Below are 15,700 nucleotides of genomic sequence, written 5' to 3'. Positions count from 1 at the left end.
ATTATCTATGGATGGCCTATGGCAAATATGTACATCAGAAAATGAAATGGTCCTGCAATTTTGCTACAAAAGTATATTGCAAAAAAAATAAAAACACAGAAACAATTCTAACATGATTTATTTAAATATTGCCTATAAATAAAATTTACAAAACGGAAACTTTTTATTCTAGGCCTTGAGGCCGGGTTGTAGTCCAAAACCGGGGCCTGTGGGTTCCTCGGTGAGGCTAGTGAGTCCTCCTAAAGGTTCTGAGGCGAATCTTCCGCTCCTGAGAAATAAATAAAAAATGTTTTAGCATAAAATATTACTAATTTATTAAACTCCATTTAAATGGCCACCTAGCTAAAGGATTTTGATATGACTTCGAAATCTCAGTTTAAAAATTATATGCGGCTAAAAATTCATGCAAATATCGCTTTATACCAATCCAAGCAAAAATTGGGCCTATTACCCCGATTTCCTAAATACCATTATCATACTTTATATTGGTATCATGACGCTGATTTATTTCATAAATAATTCATGTTATAATTTATGTAGATACAAATGAAGTAGTATGATTCCGTTATTTTTCGCAGTCAAGTAAATCAAGTAAATAAAACAAGCCTACAACACAATGAAAGACGTGAGCTAATATGAATAAAAAGTCGAGGTTTACCTAGGGCCAGCTTTCGGTTTCTCGTCCCTTTTGAGCTTTTCAATAATCTCCTTTGTGTCATCTACTGACAGGTCTTCCTGCAATAAAAAAAAATCATCATCATCCTCCGAGCCTTTTGCCAATCACGTTGGGGTCGGCTTTCAGTCTAACCGGATTCAGCTGAGTACCAGTGCTTTACAAGAAGCGACTGCCTATCTGACCTGATTAGACTGGTGTCAGACTTACTAGCTTCTGACTACCCGTAACGACTGCCAAGGATGTTCAATGACAGCCGGGACCTACAGTTTAACGTGCCATCCGAAACACAGTCAATGGTTTCTAAGATAGATATGCAATAAAAAAATATTACTAATTAAATAAGCCAAACAAGCTATGTATGTCTACCCTATTTATCTCGAAAGATTAGGCTAAATATAACATATAGTAAGCTTAGGGGTCAAGATGTGCTATTAGGGTTAGCGCCTTTAATAAAAGTCTGCCCTTACAGAGCAGACTTAAATTAACTTGCAGAAGACGTGAATACTACAAATTACACTCCTCTAATGCTTGGTCGATATTTCCACACAGGCTAGCCTTTAACAGATAACCATATCAAGATGGCTATTAGGCCATTTGGGTAGTCACTTTCAAACTTGAGCCTCCAAAACTAGAGGCCAATAATAGCAGGCTGCTCGATGGGTACTATAGTTTGCTTGCATTTTCTTTATGAGGTCTATACTTACGTAGTAATCATCGTTGACTTGAATCATAGGAGCATTGACGCAGGCACCAAGGCATTCAACCTGAAATCAAATTTATTTAGATTTTTATAATGTAAAGAAGATAGAGTTAGGTACAGATAGGCTTTTCCACAGTGAATCTAGGTTCGTTCTGAAGCTGAACGAAATTGCGGTATTTACGTCATAACACATGTAGATGGTTTTTCTTTACATCAAGTAATATTATTTTGCTACCGTGTAGGAACACAGAATCAGGTACATATATAAATTGGTTCCATTTTTTTGGATAAAAAATCCTTCTACGTTTGTTCTTTTTGCTTGACCAATTTACGTCGCGACCTCCAGTTTCATGACTATAAGTTAAAACTGAATATCCATGACTTACAACTACATAATCATTCAATACTAAAATCTCACCTCAGAAATAGAGAACTTGCCACAAGGGCTGTTTCCTCCAACATGGCATTGTGTACCCTCAGTTAGGGCTTTCAGGATAGCATCAGAACCTCGGAGCCAGCAGGGAGTTGTCGTGCAAACTTGGATATGGTACTTGCCGATTGGTCGTCTGGAATTTGAAAATAGTAATAAATCAGTCAACTATACAATAAAGTCATGTTCTTGGATTTTTTATTAGATTTTTTGATGTTGCCATCTCCATTCTTATTTATAGTTGAGTATATTTTATAAATAAGTACTTTTGAAACTGGTTAAATATGAAAAAAAACGAAAAATGCCTTTTGTACTATGATGCTATGAGAATGATGGAATAGCGACTACACCATTGTCAATTCATAGGTGATTTTATGCATCATAAATGTTCTGCAAAGCTGGCTAATCTACTTTTAGAGCAGCCTCTATGGCAGACAACTGGAGTAAATTCTTCTTCCTCCTGCCATGTTCTCTAACTGGACTAAATGCAGTATAATTATTTTTGGTTGTTCCTTAAAGGTCTTAACAGGTTGCTTTACCTCTTTATTTGATACCATCAAACAAAATTTAAAACTCACCTAATAAACATAGTGTAGAATGTAGCAACCTCATAAACTCTCATGCGAGGAAGTTTGAGGATTTCAGCTACTTTGTGCATGGCCGATATCGGCAGCCAGCCTCCAGCCTGACGCTGGGCAAGGTCCAGGAGTGGGATCATGGCACCACGCTTGTGGCCTTCAGGATAGATTCCTAGTAAGGCTTCCACTCTCTGAAATAGAATTTGTAGATGTTTTAGTGTTGTTACTGTCCAGTTGGTGTAATAATTCCAAAAAGGTTGATACAGCTAAGTTCTATTTTGTTAGAAAAGAAAACAACTCTTTATTTGTCTTCTTAGTCAATAAATAAATACTTATCTTACAGAGTTTGTTTACATTTAGATAAATTATTTAACGAAATTACACAAGATCTGTTAAACGTAATACCTACTTGTCAAATAATTGTAAGTCGTAAAAAGCTTGATAATGATTTGACTTTTTAAGAAGTTAACCTAAAATAATAATATTCAATTAAGGCCAACCCAAATATTTTTCAAACAAAAAGTATTGTGTGCATTTCAGACTTCATAAAATGCCATTCTTCTGTCACTAATAGTCAAAATTTGAAATAAGAACAGCGAAAACTGGAACAGTTAATCAAAACAGATGACTTTCGCTTACCTTCTTGTTGGCCTCTGAAAACTCGAACGGGATGTCAGGGTTGTCCTCAGGTGTATCACGGTGGACGAACAGACTGTCATGTTGAAGAGCTGAGCTGGTCTGAACACTCCTGGATGCAGCACGCCACTGGAAATACGAATACAAATCACTACGTTCGAATCGCACAAACGTCAAAACGTTATTATATAATACGATTGTTTACAACAAGCACTATATTTGAAGTATATTTTAACTGCCATACCACGCCCTGAACTCCAGTCCTCAGGCTGGAAAGCATGGTTAATGTTAGACAAATCTGTGTTTAGAATTTTATTGAAATAATATTGCGAAACACTGTTCGCCAACACTTCGGATTTGTGATTAACTTCAGCACAGTGTTATCAGTTTGACAGATACATTCAGAAACTTTATCTCAGATTTAACTTTTATGTCCCTATTATTGTGAATGGTAAATAACTCAAATATTGCAATGATTACATGTCTTCTGTTTATTTTTGATAATATGTGCATTTATTGTCGTCTTAAATAGTGGTTAAAATATGTGGTACCGCTATATTTTAAGGAGAGTTATGAACGCACGTTTATCATCTGCACCAAACTTCGTGTTAATAAAGAAAATTGGTTGCAAAGTGTAAGCAAAATAAACCTTCGTCCCTACTATTACGGGTCAAATTTCAATATCTTGTAGAATATTATCCATCAATGTAGAAATGGAAAGAAAACAAAAACGTTTTTGTATTTTCAATTAAAAATATTATAAAATAACTAGGTTGGTATTGCTTTAGTCTTGAAAAACATTTTTCTCGTCGATCAATAACGTTTTTTTTTTCTGTAGCTACGTAATGATTAGTAAAACATAAGCGCCTAACTAAATTCTCATAATACGAGTTTAAACGTACCTATACCTCCGTTTGGGCAGGCACTTAATTAACCTAAACAATCTTATGACTTTTTATTTTAAAACTAGGTTTATAATTAAAATGTCGCTAAAAATACAATAATATGTATCAATTATCAAAACTAAGCAATTATTTTCTGCAACCGTTTATTTTTTAATATGTAATAATTTCTGTAAAAAGTCCTACTTATCCTTGTAAAGTAAGATTGTTTACCTTTAGCTAAGTGCCTACCTATTTAAACGGAGTACCTATGGGCTCCGATGACAGGAACATAATGTCATAGATAGAGTGATATTATTCAGTAATTTTCTATTGCTTTGAAGAGTAATCTATAACAGCACTTTCACACTGGGGCGGATTTTCCGCACACAGCAAAATCGAACGTTCCTTATACACGTTACACATTCCGAGCGGCAAGAATCTATAGCTCGGTTTTTATGTAATTTTGGTATATACTTGTATTTGTCGTTGGTACCAACGTTTCGATTCAACAGCATCACTTGAATAATTTGATTGTTAAATTGCCACTTCTTCGTAGTTCTTCATCGTAAGTACTAACAACTTTTGCCTTAGCCCTTTTTTTACCATGATTACCTAAGCATATTAGGTAGGTATAAATCAAGAGCCAGCGACTGCTATACCTATATCACCTATCTTTCCTTTTTTTGTTTCAGCTGAGGAAAATGCCTGACACATACACACACCGCCCGGGGAGACGGTGAGGTTATGTTGGGGCTTGCACCCACTAAAAACCTCAGCGTTTGTGCCGTCTTCTGCCTTTTAGAGAGGGGCCACGAGGACCAAAGACCTATATCACCTACCTATGTAGGTACCAATAGGTAAGTTTAGTTACAACATTGTTGGTGGGAGGACGCCTTATAAAACACATAGTAGTTTGGCAGTTAGTGGTTTTCGCACGTTTATGAAAAAAAAACCTGGATTTCATAAATATTATATCAGAATTTTGAATCATAGATTTTATGACAGATATTTAGAAACGGATCTAGTAGTTTGGGAACTACAAACATACTAATATCAATAACCATATTTTCAGTAATCACCCTGAAAAAATGCGAATCCTTATCAATATTTTAATGCAAAAATAAAAATGTGTCGGGTTTTCACGCCAAAATGATTGTTTGGCACACAGTCTGGACCTTGAGAAAAGACATAGGCAAGGAAGGCCATACATAGACTTTATTTATATAGGAAGAACCTTCTCCTTCTTCTAAATGAAGTACCTACCGTTCTAGTTCCACGAAACGCGGGCAAAACCGCAGGTGGATGCATACCTACTTTTTGTAGAAAAGAGTAGGTCTAATGGATATTTTCATGAATCCCCGTATTCGCATTGTTTTGTTACAAGCTCATGGTAGAAGCTTACGTAACATGGGTACGAGTGTAGGAGGCTACATTTTGTTTTACCCAGGCTTTCTACGTATCATCGAAAATGCGCATAACGAAAAGAAACGGAACACAAAAACAAGAAGATACCTACACGTACAACAGAGCATCCACTTTTAGCTCCATAAAAATAAAAATGTCTATCAAACCTGTAGCTCGCTACAATTTAATTGTTGTTCACGAAACACACATAGGAGATACGAATATCTAACATACTACGGTACTACCCTTTAAAAGGCATTGTCTGCCTCCATGCCTCTGCCTATATTTCCGTACGAAAAAAGCCAAACAAGAAAAAAAGCATAGACAAAGCGCGATCGGCAAAACAACGACGTGGTTGCCATGGTAACTGCCGCACCGGCCCGCCATGCACCAAAAATTTGTATCTACATAACTAAGTTGTAAATATTTAAAAAACGGATTTTGCTATGCGGATGGGGGGAAATTGGGGGTATAAAGGTGTTATGCATGTTATGGAAGCTGATTGGCAGGTTAAAAAGTTTCATTTTGGGGCCTGAAAAACTTTGCGGCGCTGAATTTTGAATATGGACATTATTTCGTTATTTAATTTTGGAACGGTATACCATGTTACGTTAGATCTACGCTATTTTTGTTATCAAAGAAAAAATTTGTATGGGTGCAAAGGGAAACAGTCCTTCTTGTATGAAAAAGCTTTCTTATTTAGTTTGGCCTCATTTAGCATTCAATTAAGGTGTATTTGGGCTATGTGCCTGTACGTGAACGATGCCATATCGTGACCAGCCAGTAATTATCTATCTAATTTGACTATTTCGATGTTCGAATATTTTTTTGGTAGTTAAGATAACACTTTTCAGCACGTTTTATTGAGCAATATGGCGTACCTGGCACATGCGAATGTTGGTTTTTCACGAATATCAGTAAATTACCTACCTACCTAAAAAAGGAAACAAACTAGAATATACGGATAGACTACATCAAAGATAGAGAAAATATTTGTATTTATTCTTTTATTTGATCTAGAATTGCTCTCTCCATCGAAAATGAAATAAACGTTTGATAAAAGTTTTAGTTAATTTTTCCAGGAGAAGATTCCAGGAGATTTTGGTTTAAGTACCTATAGGGTAAACTGGGTACGGTTGTGCCAGGGTACGGTAGTGACAGTCGCAATTGTAACGAAACTATACGTAATACGGGGGAGGGGTGTGAGGGAGAAAGACGTGGCTCACAAGCCTAAACACGTTCCCCAATATTGCGTTAGCCGGCGCAGGACGTTGACGTAAGCAGGAGCCCACATTGCTTTTCAACAATCAAAAGTAAGTATTTTTGTTCGATTTCTTTTCCTAATTTCTGTTATTTTTAAACAGATAGATTATCTTGTTATTTTTTTCTTTAAAAGTTGGACATTAATATTTAATTACAAGTGATTTCTTTTTACGTAAAGTATTTGGCAAAATCATGGCGAATTTTTGTTTTCAAAATGATGCGTTGAGTACGATTGTGACAATTTTTTTGGGTACGGTTGTGACGAATATCTATACATATAAAAATCTCATATTATTATTTTTTGCTTTTAGATGTCCAGAATACGTTTGTGGAAGACCGGAGAGAGCAGTATGATGTAAAAAAATATAAAGATGCCGATGAAGAAGCGAAACAAGGGATTTCGTAAGTGTAGCACAAGCTACAAGCCTTTCTACAGCTACAAGTTTTAACAGAGTAAATGTTGTTTTGTTGATTGTTAAAACTATGTTTGTAAGCTTATTAGGTTAAACATTTCTACAATAAAAGATATTATAGACCATTTTGATATATGTTTATGCGTGTCCCAACCGCCCTTGGTATGTGGCCGGTTGTGACACTTTCCCATTTTTTTTAAAATTGATCTTATGAGTAATACATTGTATTAAGGAACAATATATTAGTGTTTTTACGTACACAAATGTCCAAATTGCGATACAAGTTCCCTTTCTGGGAGCTAATTAGTAAAATAACAAAATTATTGGTGATCAAACGAAAATTGGCACAACTGTACCCAGTCTACCCTACCTATGTGTTTTTGTACTCGCAATCATCGGTAGTTCACGGCGAATTACAGCAAACCTTCCAATTGTAACAGTCAACGCTTTTACATGATTTTTTTTCAAGATGACTGTACATTCGACGTAAAATCTCGGACACCAAAGTGTAGCTTTGGTCACGGTTGGCGGCAAAATGGCGGCGACCATTCGTTCAGAAATTAGATAACGGGACAAGCAGTGGCACCATTGATAAGAAATTAAATAAGAAGCGAGTCAGATCACTATAGGACGACAATGTAAAAGAAAATTGGACTTTTAGAAAGCATATCGTTGCGTGCGATAACAATTTGTTGATCGGACGATATGAAATTAGGTGTGAGCGCCATTGCTGCGATGTATCGGACAATACAATAAATAAGTTGTTCAAAATATTAATCCAATTAATTATTTTGTCTGGGCTTTGTTAGTTGGTGTTGTTCAAACTAGGAACCAACTAATTTATTTGACTGGTAGCAAGATTTGGAATAGTTTCAAGAAATCAACTCATCTTGCAGTTTTCGGCACTTCTTCTACGTAAAACTTCATTCTCCCAGCAGTCGGATAATTAACTTAAACGGCTATAAAATAATGTCCCCATATCCTGTGATAATACTTACGTCCATAAAATTATAACTTACATACCTTTTTGCATACTTTAAAAAGTCGTTAAAAATGCGTTCTTAATCCAAATATTTATCTTCAATATAAGCAATAAAGTGGTATAAATAGCATTATATATTTTTATAGTATTAATTAAATCGTGTGCGTTACAGAAGACTGGAACTTGCAAAACTTGTTCTGAGAATGTCTGTCTGTAGGACAAATGCTTGGCATTATTTCTAGAAGCCCATAAAAACTAGAGGTCACTATGACCCTAAAACCTAAAGTTATGAGTGGTCAAACAAAGCGTTATGTGAGATTTTTAAAATATTGTGTAACTTAGATGCTTAATTTATTAACGCGTTAAAGGGAATAAAGGATGTAGGGATAAAAACACTAACATTAAATCGAGATAAGATGTGGTTTGAAAATGTTGTATGTTAGGGGTTAACGTTAATCTACAAAACTTCCGAATTTTTACATTTATAACCATATAACCAACAAAAATAGGTAATTTTTTACCTACTCCTAGGTATCAGTTACGAAATTAAAGTATACCATGACAATTGGGGATCATTCTATCGATGTGGCTTTTGTAGATATGCTAACTTATTACTTAACGCTAGCTGAATTTAATTAATTAAAATTGTGACTACTACTTTTGACTATAGCAAGTACTCAAACCAACTCACAACAAGAACAAACTTCTCTCAAAAAAATCCTAACACATTTTTTATCTGTAGGTAACCCGTAACCGGTAGTTACCAGCCGAATGCATTTCTCGAATCTAAAACACGTTCACACGCGATAAACGCATTAAGACAGATGGACGGACAGACAGGCTCAGCTAGTGTAGTAAGGAGACCCAAATTATGTCCCATTCGCTTCTGTAATTGATTTTTTGTTACATAAACAAAATACGAGTAACTTTCAGTCACAAAGCTGTCGTGGTTTAGTTTCCAAGTCTGCCGGCAGATGGCGTTGTGCTTATCATCCTGTTTTTAAGGAGTTGAAAATTGTCTGTCTTTCACATTTCATGAATTTCGGATTTAAGTTAAATGTATTTACTTTTATTGGTTTATATATCCAGATGGTAGAGTAAAAAGTATATGTCCTTAGGTTGAGAGGAACACATATTTATAGTTTTATAGGAGTATTTTAAATAATAATTTTACTGAATAGATAGGTATTACGTACCTACTTTCCAAAAAAAATATTTGCATACGGTTTGTACTGGTGTAATGTAAATGGGCCAGACCATACTCGTCACACTTTGACTTTGACAGCGTATTGCATTGGTAGGTACTTAGTGCATTTCATCGTTGAAAAATTCGAAAAAAATAACAACCCAGGAATCAAGCCAAACACCACTCTTTAGATCAGTCTACTAAAGAACTAGCTGTAAACTGAAAACTTATTACCAACAATACCTACTTTAGACAGATTCCGAAAAATTCCTGAAAACTGTTAGTCAATTACAGCCTCATCTCAACAACCGTGACTTTACGCTTCAAAAAACCTACCAAACTAATAACAATGAATTATGAACACAAAAATCACGTCCAATTATTAACCTAAAGTGACATTTTTCATCAAAAATGTTCGTCGTAACAGTATTTTAAGAACTCACGTATTTATCGCAATCTTTTTACCTTGTCCGGGAGTCGAACGGACAATGGGTGTTGGGGATAGCGCTTTTGCTAACGGTCGTCCACAAATCAGATCGTCATTACACGGACGACTTTTTATGGACATTCTTTAGCGCAAAAACTTTTGATTTGACCGCACTGTAGTCAGGTTGTAGAGGAGTGACCAGTGGGAGTTTAATTTGGAAGACTGTTATTGGCATTGTTGCTTTTTCAAGTCAAATGATGGCATTTTCCAACTTCAAATATTAGTGAATAGTAGCACCCGAGATGTACTTAAAGGATGAATTTAAAACGAATGTTATTTATTTGGTAAATGTGGACACAAATGTATAGTATGCTGTTAAGAAGCCGCGTGATAAAAAATTACTATTAAATAAATAAATAAAAAAATGCTTTCAGGCCAATTTTCTTAACAAATTAAACTAAGACGATGTTAAACAATGATTATGATTAAACATTAAAATCAAAATAAAAGTATTAACGGCCACTACACTACAAGCCTACAATACGAAGCGCCACGCGAACGACAAGTGTTAAATTGGAGCTTGAACGAAACAAGAGCAAAAACAATCTTCGGCTGAACTGAGGAAAAACAACGCTTCTGGACGACGCTACCTAGGCTCAGACACTTTCTAACGCGAAGAGCACACGGGTACAAAGAAAGAAAAGATCATATTTTATAAAAAGATAAGATTACCATTGGGAATCACTAATATCAGAATTGCCAAGAATTATGAATTGTAGTCGGTAAACTGGTTTTGTGCCGGGAAAGCATCAGGTGATCTTTCAACTATGGGTGCAGCGGGAAAGAGAATCAGAGTCTAAACTCACCTTTGTTCCTTCTGGAGCCCTTTGATGGCTAAGGGTGCGGTAATTCTTTTGTAGCAATATAAAGTATTCTTAGTGTAATCTTATTTAAGTATAAACAGTTACTAATACCTAAGGTGTTCATTGGATTTCAAATGAAAAAAAATAACATATCCAAAGAGACTTACCATCTATCTATGTTAAGCCTGTAAATTCAAGCAGTGTTTTTCGAAGGGTACGTTTCTTCGATCGAACTTGGTAAACGAACAAAGAACTAAAGCTAGAACAAAACCATTTTTTCTTGATCCTGCGCCTGATCACTCCGGTGGTGTCGGATTGTCGTCCCATCGGGCTATGAGAGTGAAGGAACAGTGAGTGCACCTGTATCCAAGCAAGTGCTTGTGCATTATAAGAAGCGCAGCTTTCTTTATTTATTTTCATTTAAAGCGCATTGATATACAAAAAATGGCATATCAATGTTAAAGCGTCTTTAATTAATTTCTTTATTTTGACATCAAGTTTTATGTATGGCAAAAGTGGTCGTGAGAAGACACTTTACTAAAAAGGTTGGAAAAAGAAGAAGACATGAAACGCCATGGCCAACCTGAGAAATAAGAACTAAGAAGATTAGAGTTGTTAAACTATCTTCCTTGTTAAAAAACAACATTCAATGCTCTATAAACTCTTATGATTACATTGTAATACCGAGGAAGCGCGTGCCTGAAGCTGCGACTAAAAAGTATGACTACAGTGCTTATACCCACTTAGCACTTACTCCCAGACCACTGGGGTGAATGAACTCTAGTTTTTTTGCCTATCATTGTTTTGTGTCCAGTTTCTTTCTTTATTAGGTGGTTTAATGAGAATTGGTATAATTATTTTTTTAGACATAATGTGGTGAATTTGTTTTAGTAAGTATTTGGTTTGCTTGAACATGCATACTACTATTTATTATCGGAATTTGTCTGAAAAGCTTTAGTATTCTTTAGGTACGTACACTTATTTTTAATATCTGTTAAAAATTCTTCAGTTCAGTCAGTCAGTCTTCAGTCTTCTTCAGTTCATACTCTTTTTGTCTTTTCTTTACGGATTGACCTTGCATGTAGTAGATTCGGAAAATTATCAGACATTTTTAATTTACTTTTTACCACATCTTTATCCATCTTAGGAGAATGCTTTCACTAAAGATAGGTACACTTATTGTGAGTAAATAAATAAATAAGGGGACAAAGGTAACTTCTAAATACACGTAAACTGCGGTAACCCTTGCAAATTAATCTCATATTCTGTTGGCTGATTGTTGGCTCAAATAAATTAGCGGTAGAACGTAGTCGTTTTGTACAGTTTGCGACTTGAGGACCCTAATTCGATCTTCACCTGTTGCGCTTTTAATGTAAACAGGAAAACTCCTAATATATTTACTCAGACATTGCAAAATTAGTTCAGTCAAAATACAATCCGGAATAGGGAAGTGCATTAACATTCTTATTTACAATTGCATAATAAGCCCAAACACCTTCCGCTACCACTCTAATAAGAGCTCAAAACAAACAAATAATAAAAACATTTAATAAAGCAATCTCATCAGCGTCATCTCACAAGTTAGCTCTTCAATTACGTAAGCAAAAAACACAAACGGCATACCACAGCCGACCGGTTGTAACTCGTAATTGTTTCAAGCAACAAAAACTCGGACATAAGGCTACCCGCCGCATGAATGGGACCGTCCGAACGGGGAAAATAAAAACGCTCCATATTCGTGAAATGATTAAAAAAGAAAGAAATCGGAAAATAAAAGAAAAGGCAAGTCCGCGGCACGTACCGGCGTCCCCTTTTTAAAAAGAGAACTATTCCAGCGGAGCGTGAATGAAAAACGCGCCCACTACGCGCCGCGTAACCGTAATCTTGTGATTATTATTTTTATTTCTGAGCCTCGCTTCCTTTTTTATTATTATTTAGTCTTATTATTATGTTATTTTATACGTTTTATCGCGTGTGGCGTCGTATGTAGGTCAGGACGGTGCGCGGGGGATTTTTTTTGGTTTTCCGCGCAAGGTCGCGGTGTTTGCTTGTTTTGGTCGCGGCGCGGTGCGGTAATTGCTGCAGTCCGTTGAACCGCGAGTTCAACTCACGAATTTGTATGAGTTGCCTCATTATCATTAAACTTATCTTTACTTTCGTTTGTTTTTGTTTTAATAAAGAAGGTCCTGCCTCAAGCTGGGGCTGATGAAACGAGCTCCAATTGTAAATTACGCTATAAGGAGAAATATTTTTTCTTTAACAGGTAGTGAGATAATCCAGTTTTAGTGTAAAGGAAACAGAAATTAAGTAGATGAAATTCAATAAATAAAAGTGTTTAAGAGTACAAAAGCGACCACAAAATACTTCTAGTTATATTTTCTGAAAATCTAAATCACTATGTATGTAATTTTTTTAAACCCCATGAAAAGTTCTTCTGAAAATGACCATAACTTTTTCATAATCCAACTTCCTCAGAATATTTCCATTTCATAGCATTGATATGAAACGGACATTAAAACCTCTTTCCTACAGAACTATACTTTTTTTACTACATATTGTAGGTACTTACAACTCCAGGTGTCTTCATACCAGTAAGCGTTCAAAACAGGTGGTAGAACGGAAACCATAGCAGGTTAAAGTTAACCAAAACACGGTATAGTTTAGTACATCAATCATCGGTCGGAGATGGAAATTAACGTATCAATCATTTGTCTTGAGATCTGTCTGAGATTTTTTTTAGTTTGTGTGTGTGTGTTTTTGAGTAATTATGTTTTTTTTTTGTTGAAGTTATGATTTTTGGTATTTTCATACAATTAAAAGTTCATGGAGGTCTAATAGGCGTGATGATAGGGTAAAATATAGGTAGTAATTCTATTAGTCCATCTTTTATGAAGAGTTGGAAGTGGCGGTTTATGACGTAACGTTTAAGTAAAATTTGTACTTAAAAGTGACGTAACACAATCATGTTGTACCTATCTTAATTGTTATTTGTTTATTTATGATGGTGAATACGTCTCTATTATTTTAGGGTTATGTAAAAGACGGTCTAATTACTTGTTTTCATTTAGGTACCATAATCTAGCGTACTTTTCTGTAGCTTTATGGTAGGTATGTGTGTATTAATAGGTAACTGAATACTCCTAGACCTTTTAATAATTAAAACAAAAATGCATTTAACGGTTGTTCCTTATTCTTATATTTTTTATTTTAATTTAATTGCTTGTTTACGGACGCTCGTTTAAATAATATATGTACTAGAGACTTGCCCAGATGTTTAAACGTAGACTATATTTAAAAACAAGTTTATTCTTTATTTTTTTGTTAGCTTCCTTTTGAAAACTGGACGTAAATTCGTTCAGTCGTTTCAGGTTTGTTGAAATTAGACATAGCGTCTTAATATTATGTACATTTGGTGATATTTCTAAAAATCAGTACCTAAATTATGCGAGTGGGTATTTGTATTTGTACTCATATAAATATCTTAATTTTTTATTATGTCTATCTAAACAATTCTTTGTTCTGTTACTTGACTAACTATAAAACGGAGTTCGGATTAACCAATATAATTGTCAGTTACATTACTATAGTGATGGTTGAACTAATTTGATAAGAAATCATCATTTTAAAGTTTGAACAGGATATAATTTTATAGGATCCTTACAAGTTATCCTTGGTACTCACATCTTGCAAAAATGTTGTCATAAGACGATAGAAGAGAATGATTATCGAAAGGCTTGAAACATTAAAATAATAATATAAATCAAAGCTAATTGCAGTAAACCCTTACTTAATATTTTAAATGTGAAAGTACATAACTTCATCGCTTCAACGCCAAAACTTCTGAACCGATTTGAATGAAATTTCTTTGAAAGATAGGACCTCGCCCTCAGAAAAGACAACCGTACGAAGGATGGGCTACTTTTAAAGTAGTTCTATACGAAAGCGATTAAAACCACAAAGACCAGTTAGTAATACAAAGACTTTAAAACTTGCTTTAAAATTCCAGTAAATATATAAAAATACAGATTTAAATCTTACTGAACCAATGACGTCTACAATAGGAAATTACCTATCAATATAATATAGGTACGAAGTAAACACGAATCAGGTTTACTTACGCACTGGGTTTTTCAGAGCAAGTCTAGTCAAGTAGCCCTGTTCGGTCGCCCTACAATTCCATTACCAATGTCAATGTTTTCCTTATATTGTGGAATAGTACCGAAAGAGATAGTAAAAATATAGCCCTTTTTGTCATAACTGGGCTGATATTTAGTTATTCCACATTTTTTTAGAACAGCCATTGATTTATAAGATATTTTTTTCCAAAATATCGATTCTCAAGAACATAACCTGACAAAATGATGTTTTAGAATTTTAGACAGCTTCATTTTTGTCATGTGAATTTTTGCTGCTGCTAAAATTTCAAAAGCATCATCATCCGACTATTCACTGTATTGCCCCACTGCAGGCTGCAAAGCACAGTCAACTTCTCATACACAGTAGGAATGAGGAATCACCACGGTTGCCCAAGGAGGATTCGCGATACCAAACTTTAAAGTCAATGTTTCCTATACTTACCTTTTTTTCCCTTCCGCCTTTTCACTTAGACAGTATATGCAATATGGATAAGTAACATTGGCATTTCGGTTTTTGTCTGACTTGGAATCAAATCTACACACTGGTACTTGAGATACATCTTGTACTTTTCGTATGCTAGTCTGCTATAAGTACGAACGATCTATAAAGCCTTTGGTTAACAACTTTTCAACCGACTTGAAAAGGATTAAACAGTAAAGAAGGGGCTGTGTTTTCACTAGTCCAGAAAAACATTCAAGTGTTTCCTATTTATTTGTTTTAGTACTTTGAGTTAAGTAAAGTATACATTTATATATAGGTAAGTACGCAAATGCAACAAAAGAACTTCGAGAACAAAATGCAACATAAATCCGGTTGATATGGCATTTGTTCCATATCATTAAAATCAATCGAGTCGCAATGAAAATAATAAAGGTATTTTAAAAATAGCCACACAATTTTACTAATTAATGTTTATTAAAGGATATAAAACAATACTATTTGTATGCAATTAAAACTTATGTATACTTAATTAATCGCTCTAAATTCTTAATTTTATTACGCTGCTATTTTGACAATACTTATCTTTATGACTATGTTAAACGTCTTTTAAAAGATTTATCGACAAATAAACCACCTTCATTTGTTTACCCACGATCTATGATCGATATATTTCAAAAATC

General features: G+C 34.8%; 1 protein-coding gene and 1 long non-coding RNA gene across 2 annotated transcripts; one reads left to right on the top strand and one right to left on the bottom strand.

Annotated features, from left to right (window-relative positions):
* Positions 1 to 100: 100 nt before the first annotated feature.
* LOC126056980 (NADH dehydrogenase [ubiquinone] flavoprotein 2, mitochondrial) lies at positions 101 to 3,425 on the bottom strand. Its single transcript, XM_049851995.2, has 7 exons — positions 3,265 to 3,425; positions 3,024 to 3,149; positions 2,385 to 2,575; positions 1,795 to 1,942; positions 1,381 to 1,440; positions 659 to 735; positions 101 to 268 (listed from the first exon to the last, which is right to left on the bottom strand). Exons 1-7 carry the CDS (start codon positions 3,298 to 3,300, stop codon positions 169 to 171), a joined length of 738 nt encoding a protein of 245 aa, XP_049707952.1. The 5' UTR covers positions 3,301 to 3,425; the 3' UTR covers positions 101 to 168.
* A 3,003-nt stretch (positions 3,426 to 6,428) lies between these two features.
* On the top strand, positions 6,429 to 7,109 carry LOC135117575 (uncharacterized). The gene is made up of 2 exons (XR_010276969.1): positions 6,429 to 6,621; positions 6,883 to 7,109. It is a non-coding gene; the product is annotated as an uncharacterized LOC135117575 (long non-coding RNA).
* Positions 7,110 to 15,700: the final 8,591 nt, after the last annotated feature.

The sequence above is a fragment of the Helicoverpa armigera genome, chromosome 11, assembly GCF_030705265.1.
Source record: "Helicoverpa armigera isolate CAAS_96S chromosome 11, ASM3070526v1, whole genome shotgun sequence".
In the NCBI taxonomy this organism is placed as follows: Eukaryota; Metazoa; Arthropoda; class Insecta; order Lepidoptera; family Noctuidae; genus Helicoverpa; species Helicoverpa armigera.
Note: the sequence above shows the minus strand (reverse complement) of the source record. Positions and strands in the feature narration are given on the sequence as shown.

What these genes read in the sequence shown, in the direction of transcription:
- LOC126056980 (XM_049851995.2), bottom strand. Translation starts at nt 3,300, where the DNA reads ATGCTTTCCAGCCTGAGGACTGGAGTTCAGGGCGTG. An exon ending in TTTCAGAGGCCAACAAGAAG is followed by an intron (nt 2,576 to 3,023) that starts GTAAGCGAAAGT and finishes ATTCTATTTCAG; the next exon opens with AGAGTGGAAGCCTTACTAGG. An exon ending in GCAAGTTCTCTATTTCTGAG is followed by an intron (nt 1,441 to 1,794) that starts GTGAGATTTTAG and finishes ATTTGATTTCAG; the next exon opens with GTTGAATGCCTTGGTGCCTG.